Source organism: Engystomops pustulosus, chromosome 7 (genome assembly GCF_040894005.1).
Source record: "Engystomops pustulosus chromosome 7, aEngPut4.maternal, whole genome shotgun sequence".
In the NCBI taxonomy this organism is placed as follows: Eukaryota; Metazoa; Chordata; class Amphibia; order Anura; family Leptodactylidae; genus Engystomops; species Engystomops pustulosus.
Window position 1 is genome coordinate 180,702,488 of NC_092417.1, and position 12,249 is coordinate 180,714,736.

The 12,249-nt window shown below is 54.8% G+C and overlaps 1 protein-coding gene across 1 annotated transcript in view; it reads right to left on the minus strand.

The window, feature by feature from the left end:
- The window catches only part of TPCN2 (two pore segment channel 2), a 60,623-nt gene that overhangs the window by 22,802 nt on the left and 25,572 nt on the right, over positions 1-12,249 (minus strand). Inside the window, exon 8 of the mRNA XM_072119130.1 lies at positions 2,964-3,063. Within this exon, the coding sequence (XP_071975231.1) occupies positions 2,964-3,063 (100 nt within the window). The remainder of the gene's footprint in view (positions 1-2,963; positions 3,064-12,249) is intronic.

Sequence of the window (12,249 nt, forward strand, 5' to 3'; positions counted from 1 at the left end):
ATGTATTGTCCCTGGAGAGATGTGTAATCAGACCTCACACTGCTGTGCTCTCTGCTCTCTGCAGCCAGTGTTATGTATTGTCCCTGGAGAGATGTGTAATCAGACCTCACACTGCTGTGCTCTCTGCAGCCAGTGTTATGTATTGTCCCTGGAGAGATGTGTAATCACACCTCACACTGCTGTGCTCTGTGCTCTCTGCAGCCAGTGTTATGTATTGTCCCTGGAGAGATGTGTAATCAGACCTCACACTGCTGTGCTCTGTGCTCTCTGCAGCCAGTGTTATGTACTGTCCCTGGAGAGATGTGTAATCAGACCTCACACTGCTGTGCTCTGTGCTCTATGCAGCCAGTGTTATGTATTGTCTCTGGAGAGATGTGTAATCAGACCTCACACTGCTGTGCTCTCTGCTCTCTGCAGCCAGTGTTATGTATTGTCCCTGGAGAGATGTGTAATCACACCTCACACTGCTGTGCTCTGTGCTCTCTGCAGCCAGTGTTATTATTGTCCCTGGAGAGATGTGCAATCAGACCTCACACTGCTGTGCTCTGTGCTCTCTGCAGCCAGTGTTATGTATTGTCCCTGGAGAGATGTGTAATCAGACCTCACACTGCTGTGCTCTGTGCTCTCTGCAGCCAGTGTTATGTACTGTCCCTGGAGAGATGTGTAATCAGACCTCACACTGCTGTGCTCTGTGCTCTCTGCAGCCAGTGCTATGTATTGTCCCTGGAGAGATGTGTAATCAGACCTCACACTGCTGTGCTCTGTGCTCTCTGCAGTCAGTGTTATGTAATGTCCCTGGAGAGATGTGTAATCAGACCTCACACTGCTGTGCTCTGTGCTCTCTGCAGCCAGTGTTATGTACTGTCCCTGGAGAGATGTGTAATCAGACCTCACACTGCTGTGCTCTGTGCTCTCTGCAGCCAGTGTTATGTATTGTCCCTGGGGAGATGTGTAATCAGACCTCACACTGCTGTGCTCTCTGCAGCCAGTGTTATGTATTGTCCCTGGAGAGATGTGTAATCAGACCTCACACTGCTGTGCTCTGTACTCTCTGCAGCCAGTGTTATGTATTGTCCCTGGAGAGATGTGTAATCAGACCTCACACTGCTGTGCTCTCTGCTCTCTGCAGCCAGTGTTATGTATTGTCCCTGGAGAGATGTGTAATCACACCTCACACTGCTGTGCTCTGTGCTCTCTGCAGCCAGTGTTATTATTGTCCCTGGAGAGATGTGCAATCAGACCTCACACTGCTGTGCTCTGTGCTCTCTGCAGCCAGTGTTATGTATTGTCCCTGGAGAGATGTGTAATCAGACCTCACACTGCTGTGCTCTGTGCTCTCTGCAGCCAGTGTTATGTATTGTCCCTGGAGAGATGTTTAATCAGACCTCACACTGCTGTGCTCTGTGCTCTCTGCAGCCAGTGTTATGTACTGTCCCTGGAGAGATGTGTAATCAGACCTCACACTGCTGTGCTCTGTGCTCTCTGCAGCCAGTGCTATGTATTGTCCCTGGAGAGATGTGTAATCAGACCTCACACTGCTGTGCTCTGTGCTCTCTGCAGCCAGTGTTATGTATTGTCCCTGGAGAGATGTGTAATCAGACCTCACACTGCTGTGCTCTGTGCTCTCTGCAGCCAGTGTTATGTATTGTCCCTGGAGAGATGTGTAATCAGACCTCACACTGCTGTGCTCTGTGCTCTCTGCAGCCAGTGTGAAGTACTGCTGTACTGATCTATTCTTTGTTTGCTGCACTGTACTGAACCAGTGCTGTAATATTCAACCAGAAGTCTGCTTCAGCTTTTATTCAGATCAGATGGGAGGGATTGAATCTGCTGAATGGCTGGGATGGGAGAATCTAAAAAATAAATTCATATACCATAGTCCTGCTGCTACTAACAACATACACAAAGGTCTGATTACACATCTCTCCAGGGACAGTACATAACACTGGCTGCAGAGAGCACAGAGCACAGCAGTGTGAGGTCTGATTACATATCTCTCTAGGGACAATACATAACACTGGCTGCAGAGAGCACAGAGCACAGCAGTGTGAGGTCTGATTACACATCTCTCCAGGGACAATACATAACACTGGCTGCAGAGAGACCAGAGCACAGCAGTGTGAGGTCTGATAACACATCTCTCCAGGGACAATACATAACAGTGGCTGCAGAGAGCACAGAGCACAGCAGTGTGAGGTCTGATAACACATCTCTCCAGGGACAATACATAACACTGGCTGCAGAGAGCACAGAGCACAGCAGTGTGAGGTCTGATTACACATCTCTCCAGGGACAATACATAACAGTGGCTGCAGAGAGACCAGAGCACAGCAGTGTGAGGTCTGATTACACATCTCTCCAGGGACAATACATAACAGTGGCTGCAGAGAGACCAGAGCACAGCAGTGTGAGGTCTGATTACACATCTCTCCAGGTATAATACATAACACTGGCTGCAGAGAGCACAGAGCACAGCAGTGTGAGGTCTGATTACACATCTCTCCAGGGACAATACATAGCACTGGCTGCAGAGAGCACAGAGCACAGCAGTGTGAGGCCTGATTACACATCTCTCCAGGGACAATACATAACACTGGCTGCAGAGAGCACAGAGCACAGCAGTGTGAGGTCTGATTACACATCTCTCCAGGGACAATACATAACACTGGCTGCAGAGAGCACAGTGCACAGCAGTGTGAGGACTGATTACACATCTCTCCAAGGTACAATACATATCACTGGCTGCAGAGAGCACAGAGCACAGCAGTGTGAGGTCTGATTACACATCTCTCCAGGGACAATACATTACACTGGCTGCAGAGAGCACAGAGCAAAGCAGTGTGGGAAAAATACATAACACTGGCTGCCCTTGATAGAGGATTCTCTTAACCCTTTATGGGTATGTACACAGCCGACAATGACATGAATGTGTCACTTATAGAATATATATGGGTCCTCCTCACCGTCCGGGTTGTTGGCGGTGGTCAGCAGCACCAGGAGTGAGGTCAGGGAGTCCGGGAGATTGCGGAAGTATCTCAACCACTCAACGTCCACCTTAGAGTCCTGGAGGTAGAGAGAGGTGGAGTCAGAAATATCCGAGATTACGGTGAAAAATCGACACATTGGGGGTCATTTACCAAGGGCCCGAATTGCGTTTTCCCGACGTGTTACCCGAATATTTCCGATTTGCGCCGATTTTCCCTGTATTGCCGTGGGACTTTGGCGCACGCGATCGGACTGAGGCGCATCGGCGCTGGTATGCACGCGACGGAAATCGGGGGGGCGTGGCCGAACGAAAACCCGACGTATTCGGAAAAACCGCCGCATTTTAAAAAAAAATAAAAAATGTCGCAGAGCTTGCACTTACCTTCACTAGGAATAGGCCGGTGAACTTGAGTGCGTTCCGGGGAACTTCAGCGCAGCAGCGACACCTGGTGGACGTCGGAGGAACTGCCTTGATGAATCCCGGCCGGACCCGAATCCATCGCAAAGAACGCACCGCTGGATCGCGAACAGACCGGGTAAGTAAATCTGCCCTATTATGGATCAGGTCAATGAGGAGGAGGGGAGGGCAAAGAGGAAGAGGAAGAGAGAGGAGGGGAGGGCAAAGAGGAAGAGGAAGAGGAAGAGAGAGGAGGGGAGGGCAAAGAGGAAGAGGAAGAGGAAGAGAGAGGAGGGGAGGGCAAAGAGGAAGAGGAAGAGGAAGAGAGAGGAGGGGAGGGCAAAGAGGAAGAGGAAGAGGAAGAGAGAGGAGGGGAGGGCAAAGAGGAAGAGGAAGAGGAAGAGAGACGAGGGGAGGGCAAAGAGGAAGAGGAAGAGAGACGAGGGGAGGGCAAAGAGGAAGAGGAAGAGGAAGAGAGACGAGGGGAGGGCAAAGAGGAAGAGGAAGAGAGAGAGAGACGAGGGGAGGGCAAAGAGGAAGAGGAAGAGAGAGAGAGACGAGGGGAGGGCAAAGAGGAAGAGGAAGAGAGAGAGAGAGACGAGGGGAGGGCAAAGAGGAAGAGGAAGAGAGAGAGACGAGGGGAGGGCAAAGAGGAAGAGGAAGAGGAAGAGAGAGGAGGGGAGGGCAAAGAGGAAGAGGAAGAGGAAGAGAGAGGAGGGGAGGGCAAAGAGGAAGAGGAAGAGAGACGAGGGGAGGGCAAAGAGGAAGAGGAAGAGGAAGAGAGACGAGGGGAGGGCAAAGAGGAAGAGGAAGAGGAAGAGAGACGAGGGGAGGGCAAAGAGGAAGAGGAAGAGAGACGAGGGGAGGGCAAAGAGGAAGAGGAAGAGAGAGAGAGACGAGGGGAGGGCAAAGAGGAAGAGGAAGAGAGAGAGAGACGAGGGGAGGGCAAAGAGGAAGAGGAAGAGAGAGAGAGACGAGGGGAGGGCAAAGAGGAAGAGGAAGAGAGAGAGAGACGAGGGGAGGGCAAAGAGGAAGAGGAAGAGAGAGAGAGACGAGGGGAGGGCAAAGAGGAAGAGGAAGAGAGAGAGACGAGGGGAGGGCAAAGAGGAAGAGGAAGAGAGAGAGAGACGAGGGGAGGGCAAAGAGGAAGAGGAAGAGAAAGAGAGACGAGGGGAGGGCAAAGAGGAAGAGGAAGAGAAAGAGAGACGAGGGGAGGGCAAAGAGGAAGAGGAAGAGAAAGAGACGAGGGGAGGGCAAAGAGGAAGAGGAAGAGAAAGAGAGACGAGGGGAGGGCAAAGAGGAAGAGGAAGAGAAAGAGAGACGAGGGGAGGGCAAAGAGGAAGAGAAAGAGAGACGAGGGGAGGGCAAAGAGGAAGAGGAAGAGAGACGAGGGGAGGGCAAAGAGGAAGAGGAAGAGAGACGAGGGGAGGGCAAAGAGGAAGAGAGACGAGGGGAGGGCAAAGAGGAAGAGGAAGAGGAAGAGGAAGAGAGACGAGGGAAGGGCAAAGAGGAAGAGGAAGAGGAAGAGGAAGAGAGACGAGGGGAGGGCAAAGAGGAAGAGGAAGAGGAAGAGAGACGAGGGGAGGGCAAAGAGGAAGAGGAAGAGAGACGAGGGGAGGGCAAAGAGGAAGAGGAAGAGAGACGAGGGGAGGGCAAAGAGGAAGAGAGACGAGGGGAGGGCAAAGAGGAAGAGGAAGAGAGACGAGGGGAGGGCAAAGAGGAAGAGGAAGAGAGACGAGGGGAGGGCAAAGAGGAAGAGGAAGAGAGATGAGGGGAGGGGAGGGCAAAGAGGAAGAGGAAGAGAGACGAGGGGAGGGCAAAGAGGAAGAGGAAGAGAGACGAGGGGAGGGCAAAGAGGAAGAGGAAGAGAGGAGGGGAGGGCGAAGAGGAAGAGAGGAGGGGAGGGCGAAGAGGAAGAGAGACGAGGGGAGGGCAAAGAGGAAGAGAGGAGGGGAGGGCGAGAGAAGAGTAGGAAGAGAGGAGGGGAGGGCGAGAGAAGAGTAGGAAGAGAGGAGGGGAGGGCGAGAGAAGAGTAGGAAGAGAGGAGGGGAGGGCAAAGAGGAAGAGGAAGAGAGACGAGGGGAGGGCAAAGAGGAAGAGGAAGAGAGACGAGGGGAGGGCAAAGAGGAAGAGGAAGAGAGACGAGGGGAGGGCAAAGAGGAAGAGGAAGAGAGACGAGGGGAGGGGAGGGCAAAGAGGAAGAGGAAGAGAGACGAGGGGAGGGCAAAGAGGAAGAGGAAGAGAGGAGGGGAGGGCGAAGAGGAAGAGAGGAGGGGAGGGCGAAGAGGAAGAGAGACGAGGGGAGGGCAAAGAGGAAGAGAGGAGGGGAGGGCAAAGAGGAAGAGAGGAGGGGAGGGCGAGAGAAGAGTAGGAAGAGAGGAGGGGAGGGCGAGAGAAGAGTAGGAAGAGAGGAGGGGAGGGCGAGAGAAGAGTAGGAAGAGAGGAGGGGAGGGCGAGAGAAGAGTAGGAAGAGAGGAGGGGAGGGCGAGAGAAGAGTAGGAAGAGAGGAGGGGAGGGCGAGAGAAGAGTAGGAAGAGAGGAGGGGAGGGCGAGAGAAGAGTAGGAAGAGAGGAGGGGAGGGCGAGAGAAGAGTAGGAAGAGAGGAGGGGAGGGCGAGAGAAGAGTAGGAAGAGAGGAGGGGAGGGCGAAGGAAGAAGAAGCTGCTTACATAGAGGAGAGCACAGTCCTGACAACAGAGGGGAACAGAAAGTTGTCAACCTACACAGAAACAAGAAAAGATCACGTGTACAAGTTACAGGGGTCCTGACCCACGAGGGTCCTGCAATGTGCCTCCTTAACCCTTATGTGTATGGAGCTATAGGATCAGGGGTAACCTTGGGCAAAGAGGAAGAGGAAGAGAGAGGAGGGGAGGGCAAAGAGGAAGAGGAAGAGGAAGAGAGAGGAGGGGAGGGCAAAGAGGAAGAGGAAGAGGAAGAGAGAGGAGGGGAGGGCAAAGAGGAAGAGGAAGAGGAAGAGAGAGGAGGGGAGGGCAAAGAGGAAGAGGAAGAGGAAGAGAGAGGAGGGGAGGGCAAAGAGGAAGAGGAAGAGGAAGAGAGACGAGGGGAGGGCAAAGAGGAAGAGGAAGAGGAAGAGAGACGAGGGGAGGGCAAAGAGGAAGAGGAAGAGAGACGAGGGGAGGGCAAAGAGGAAGAGGAAGAGGAAGAGAGACGAGGGGAGGGCAAAGAGGAAGAGGAAGAGAGAGAGAGACGAGGGGAGGGCAAAGAGGAAGAGGAAGAGAGAGAGAGAGACGAGGGGAGGGCAAAGAGGAAGAGGAAGAGAGAGAGACGAGGGGAGGGCAAAGAGGAAGAGGAAGAGGAAGAGAGAGGAGGGGAGGGCAAAGAGGAAGAGGAAGAGGAAGAGAGAGGAGGGGAGGGCAAAGAGGAAGAGGAAGAGAGACGAGGGGAGGGCAAAGAGGAAGAGGAAGAGGAAGAGAGACGAGGGGAGGGCAAAGAGGAAGAGGAAGAGAGAGAGAGACGAGGGGAGGGCAAAGAGGAAGAGGAAGAGAGAGAGAGACGAGGGGAGGGCAAAGAGGAAGAGGAAGAGAGAGAGAGACGAGGGGAGGGCAAAGAGGAAGAGGAAGAGAGAGAGAGACGAGGGGAGGGCAAAGAGGAAGAGGAAGAGAGAGAGAGACGAGGGGAGGGCAAAGAGGAAGAGGAAGAGGAAGAGAGAGGAGGGGAGGGCAAAGAGGAAGAGGAAGAGAGAGAGACGAGGGGAGGGCAAAGAGGAAGAGGAAGAGAGAGAGAGACGAGGGGAGGGCAAAGAGGAAGAGGAAGAGAAAGAGAGACGAGGGGAGGGCAAAGAGGAAGAGGAAGAGAAAGAGAGACGAGGGGAGGGCAAAGAGGAAGAGGAAGAGAAAGAGACGAGGGGAGGGCAAAGAGGAAGAGGAAGAGAAAGAGAGACGAGGGGAGGGCAAAGAGGAAGAGGAAGAGAAAGAGAGACGAGGGGAGGGCAAAGAGGAAGAGAAAGAGAGACGAGGGGAGGGCAAAGAGGAAGAGGAAGAGGAAGAGAGACAAGGGAAGGGCAAAGAGGAAGAGGAAGAGAGACGAGGGGAGGGCAAAGAGGAAGAGGAAGAGGAAGAGGAAGAGAGACGAGGGGAGGGCAAAGAGGAAGAGGAAGAGAGACGAGGGGAGGGCAAAGAGGAAGAGGAAGAGAGACGAGGGGAGGGCAAAGAGGAAGAGGAAGAGAGACGAGGGGAGGGCAAAGAGGAAGAGGAAGAGAGACGAGGGGAGGGCAAAGAGGAAGAGGAAGAGAGACGAGGGGAGGGCAAAGAGGAAGAGGAAGAGAGACGAGGGGAGGGCAAAGAGGAAGAGGAAGAGAGACGAGGGGAGGGCAAAGAGGAAGAGGAAGAGAGACGAGGGGAGGGGAGGGCAAAGAGGAAGAGGAAGAGAGACGAGGGGAGGGCAAAGAGGAAGAGGAAGAGAGGAGGGGAGGGCGAAGAGGAAGAGAGGAGGGGAGGGCGAAGAGGAAGAGAGGAGGGGAGGGCGAAGAGGAAGAGAGACGAGGGGAGGGCAAAGAGGAAGAGAGGAGGGGAGGGCAAAGAGGAAGAGAGGAGGGGAGGGCGAGAGAAGAGTAGGAAGAGAGGAGGGGAGGGCGAGAGAAGAGTAGGAAGAGAGGAGGGGAGGGCGAGAGAAGAGTAGGAAGAGAGGAGGGGAGGGCGAGAGAAGAGTAGGAAGAGAGGAGGGGAGGGCAAAGAGGAAGAGGAAGAGAGACGAGGGGAGGGCAAAGAGGAAGAGGAAGAGAGACGAGGGGAGGGCAAAGAGGAAGAGGAAGAGAGACGAGGGGAGGGCAAAGAGGAAGAGGAAGAGACGAGGGGAGGGGAGGGCAAAGAGGAAGAGGAAGAGAGACGAGGGGAGGGCAAAGAGGAAGAGGAAGAGAGGAGGGGAGGGCGAAGAGGAAGAGAGGAGGGGAGGGCGAAGAGGAAGAGAGACGAGGGGAGGGCAAAGAGGAAGAGAGGAGGGGAGGGCGAGAGAAGAGTAGGAAGAGAGGAGGGGAGGGCGAGAGAAGAGTAGGAAGAGAGGAGGGGAGGGCGAGAGAAGAGTAGGAAGAGAGGAGGGGAGGGCGAGAGAAGAGTAGGAAGAGAGGAGGGGAGGGCGAGAGAAGAGTAGGAAGAGAGGAGGGGAGGGCGAGAGAAGAGTAGGAAGAGAGGAGGGGAGGGCGAAGGAAGAAGAAGCTGCTTACATAGAGGAGAGCACAGTCCTGACAACAGAGGGGAACAGAAAGTTGTCAACCTACACAGAAACAAGAAAAGATCACGTGTACAAGTTACAGGGGTCCTGACCCACGAGGGTCCTGCAATGTGCCTCCTTAACCCTTATGTGTATGGAGCTATAGGATCAGGGGTAACCTTGGGCAAAGAGGAAGAGGAAGAGAGAGGAGGGGAGGGCAAAGAGGAAGAGGAAGAGGAAGAGAGAGGAGGGGAGGGCAAAGAGGAAGAGGAAGAGGAAGAGAGAGGAGGGGAGGGCAAAGAGGAAGAGGAAGAGAGAGGAGGGGAGGGCAAAGAGGAAGAGGAAGAGGAAGAGAGACGAGGGGAGGGCAAAGAGGAAGAGGAAGAGGAAGAGAGACGAGGGGAGGGCAAAGAGGAAGAGGAAGAGGAAGAGAGACGAGGGGAGGGCAAAGAGGAAGAGGAAGAGAGACGAGGGGAGGGCAAAGAGGAAGAGGAAGAGGAAGAGAGACGAGGGGAGGGCAAAGAGGAAGAGGAAGAGAGAGAGAGACGAGGGGAGGGCAAAGAGGAAGAGGAAGAGAGAGAGAGACGAGGGGAGGGCAAAGAGGAAGAGGAAGAGGAAGAGAGAGGAGGGGAGGGCAAAGAGGAAGAGGAAGAGGAAGAGAGAGGAGGGGAGGGCAAAGAGGAAGAGGAAGAGGAAGAGAGAGGAGGGGAGGGCAAAGAGGAAGAGGAAGAGGAAGAGAGACGAGGGGAGGGCAAAGAGGAAGAGGAAGAGGAAGAGAGACGAGGGGAGGGCAAAGAGGAAGAGGAAGAGGAAGAGAGACGAGGGGAGGGCAAAGAGGAAGAGGAAGAGAGACGAGGGGAGGGCAAAGAGGAAGAGGAAGAGGAAGAGAGACGAGGGGAGGGCAAAGAGGAAGAGGAAGAGAGAGAGAGACGAGGGGAGGGCAAAGAGGAAGAGGAAGAGAGAGAGAGACGAGGGGAGGGCAAAGAGGAAGAGGAAGAGAGAGAGAGAGACGAGGGGAGGGCAAAGAGGAAGAGGAAGAGAGAGAGACGAGGGGAGGGCAAAGAGGAAGAGGAAGAGGAAGAGAGAGGAGGGGAGGGCAAAGAGGAAGAGGAAGAGGAAGAGAGAGGAGGGGAGGGCAAAGAGGAAGAGGAAGAGAGACGAGGGGAGGGCAAAGAGGAAGAGGAAGAGGAAGAGAGACGAGGGGAGGGCAAAGAGGAAGAGGAAGAGAGACGAGGGGAGGGCAAAGAGGAAGAGGAAGAGAGAGAGAGACGAGGGGAGGGCAAAGAGGAAGAGGAAGAGAGAGAGAGACGAGGGGAGGGCAAAGAGGAAGAGGAAGAGAGAGAGAGACGAGGGGAGGGCAAAGAGGAAGAGGAAGAGAGAGAGAGACGAGGGGAGGGCAAAGAGGAAGAGGAAGAGAGAGAGAGACGAGGGGAGGGCAAAGAGGAAGAGGAAGAGAGAGAGAGACGAGGGGAGGGCAAAGAGGAAGAGGAAGAGAGAGAGACGAGGGGAGGGCAAAGAGGAAGAGGAAGAGAGAGAGAGACGAGGGGAGGGCAAAGAGGAAGAGGAAGAGAGAGAGACGAGGGGAGGGCAAAGAGGAAGAGGAAGAGAGAGAGAGACGAGGGGAGGGCAAAGAGGAAGAGGAAGAGGAAGAGAGAGGAGGGGAGGGCAAAGAGGAAGAGGAAGAGGAAGAGAGAGGAGGGGAGGGCAAAGAGGAAGAGGAAGAGGAAGAGAGAGGAGGGGAGGGCAAAGAGGAAGAGGAAGAGGAAGAGAGAGGAGGGGAGGGCAAAGAGGAAGAGGAAGAGGAAGAGAGACGAGGGGAGGGCAAAGAGGAAGAGGAAGAGGAAGAGAGACGAGGGGAGGGCAAAGAGGAAGAGGAAGAGGAAGAGAGACGAGGGGAGGGCAAAGAGGAAGAGGAAGAGAGACGAGGGGAGGGCAAAGAGGAAGAGGAAGAGGAAGAGAGACGAGGGGAGGGCAAAGAGGAAGAGGAAGAGAGAGAGAGACGAGGGGAGGGCAAAGAGGAAGAGGAAGAGAGAGAGAGACGAGGGGAGGGCAAAGAGGAAGAGGAAGAGAGAGAGAGAGACGAGGGGAGGGCAAAGAGGAAGAGGAAGAGAGAGAGACGAGGGGAGGGCAAAGAGGAAGAGGAAGAGGAAGAGAGAGGAGGGGAGGGCAAAGAGGAAGAGGAAGAGGAAGAGAGAGGAGGGGAGGGCAAAGAGGAAGAGGAAGAGAGACGAGGGGAGGGCAAAGAGGAAGAGGAAGAGAGACGAGGGGAGGGCAAAGAGGAAGAGGAAGAGAGACGAGGGGAGGGCAAAGAGGAAGAGGAAGAGAGAGAGAGACGAGGGGAGGGCAAAGAGGAAGAGGAAGAGAGAGAGAGACGAGGGGAGGGCAAAGAGGAAGAGGAAGAGAGAGAGAGACGAGGGGAGGGCAAAGAGGAAGAGGAAGAGAGAGAGAGACGAGGGGAGGGCAAAGAGGAAGAGGAAGAGAGAGAGAGACGAGGGGAGGGCAAAGAGGAAGAGGAAGAGAGAGAGAGACGAGGGGAGGGCAAAGAGGAAGAGGAAGAGAGAGAGACGAGGGGAGGGCAAAGAGGAAGAGGAAGAGAGAGAGAGACGAGGGGAGGGCAAAGAGGAAGAGGAAGAGAAAGAGAGACGAGGGGAGGGCAAAGAGGAAGAGGAAGAGAAAGAGAGACGAGGGGAGGGCAAAGAGGAAGAGGAAGAGAAAGAGACGAGGGGAGGGCAAAGAGGAAGAGGAAGAGAAAGAGAGACGAGGGGAGGGCAAAGAGGAAGAGGAAGAGAAAGAGAGACGAGGGGAGGGCAAAGAGGAAGAGAAAGAGAGACGAGGGGAGGGCAAAGAGGAAGAGGAAGAGGAAGAGGAAGAGAGACGAGGGAAGGGCAAAGAGGAAGAGGAAGAGGAAGAGGAAGAGAGACGAGGGGAGGGCAAAGAGGAAGAGGAAGAGGAAGAGAGACGAGGGGAGGGCAAAGAGGAAGAGGAAGAGAGACGAGGGGAGGGCAAAGAGGAAGAGGAAGAGAGACGAGGGGAGGGCAAAGAGGAAGAGGAAGAGAGACGAGGGGAGGGCAAAGAGGAAGAGGAAGAGAGACGAGGGGAGGGCAAAGAGGAAGAGGAAGAGAGACGAGGGGAGGGCAAAGAGGAAGAGGAAGAGAGACGAGGGGAGGGGAGGGCAAAGAGGAAGAGGAAGAGAGACGAGGGGAGGGCAAAGAGGAAGAGGAAGAGAGGAGGGGAGGGCGAAGAGGAAGAGAGGAGGGGAGGGCGAAGAGGAAGAGAGACGAGGGGAGGGCAAAGAGGAAGAGAGGAGGGGAGGGCGAGAGAAAAGTAGGAAGAGAGGAGGGGAGGGCGAGAGAAGAGTAGGAAGAGAGGAGGGGAGGGCGAGAGAAGAGTAGGAAGAGAGGAGGGGAGGGCAAAGAGGAAGAGGAAGAGAGACGAGGGGAGGGCAAAGAGGAAGAGGAAGAGAGACGAGGGGAGGGCAAAGAGGAAGAGGAAGAGAGACGAGGGGAGGGCAAAGAGGAAGAGGAAGAGAGACGAGGGGAGGGCAAAGAGGAAGAGGAAGAGAGACGAGGGGAGGGGAGGGCAAAGAGGAAGAGGAAGAGAGACGAGGGGAGGGCAAAGAGGAAGAGGAAGAGAGGAGGGGAGGGCGAAGAGGAAGAGAGGAGGGGAGGGCGAAGAGGAAGAGAGACGAGGGGAGGGCAAAGA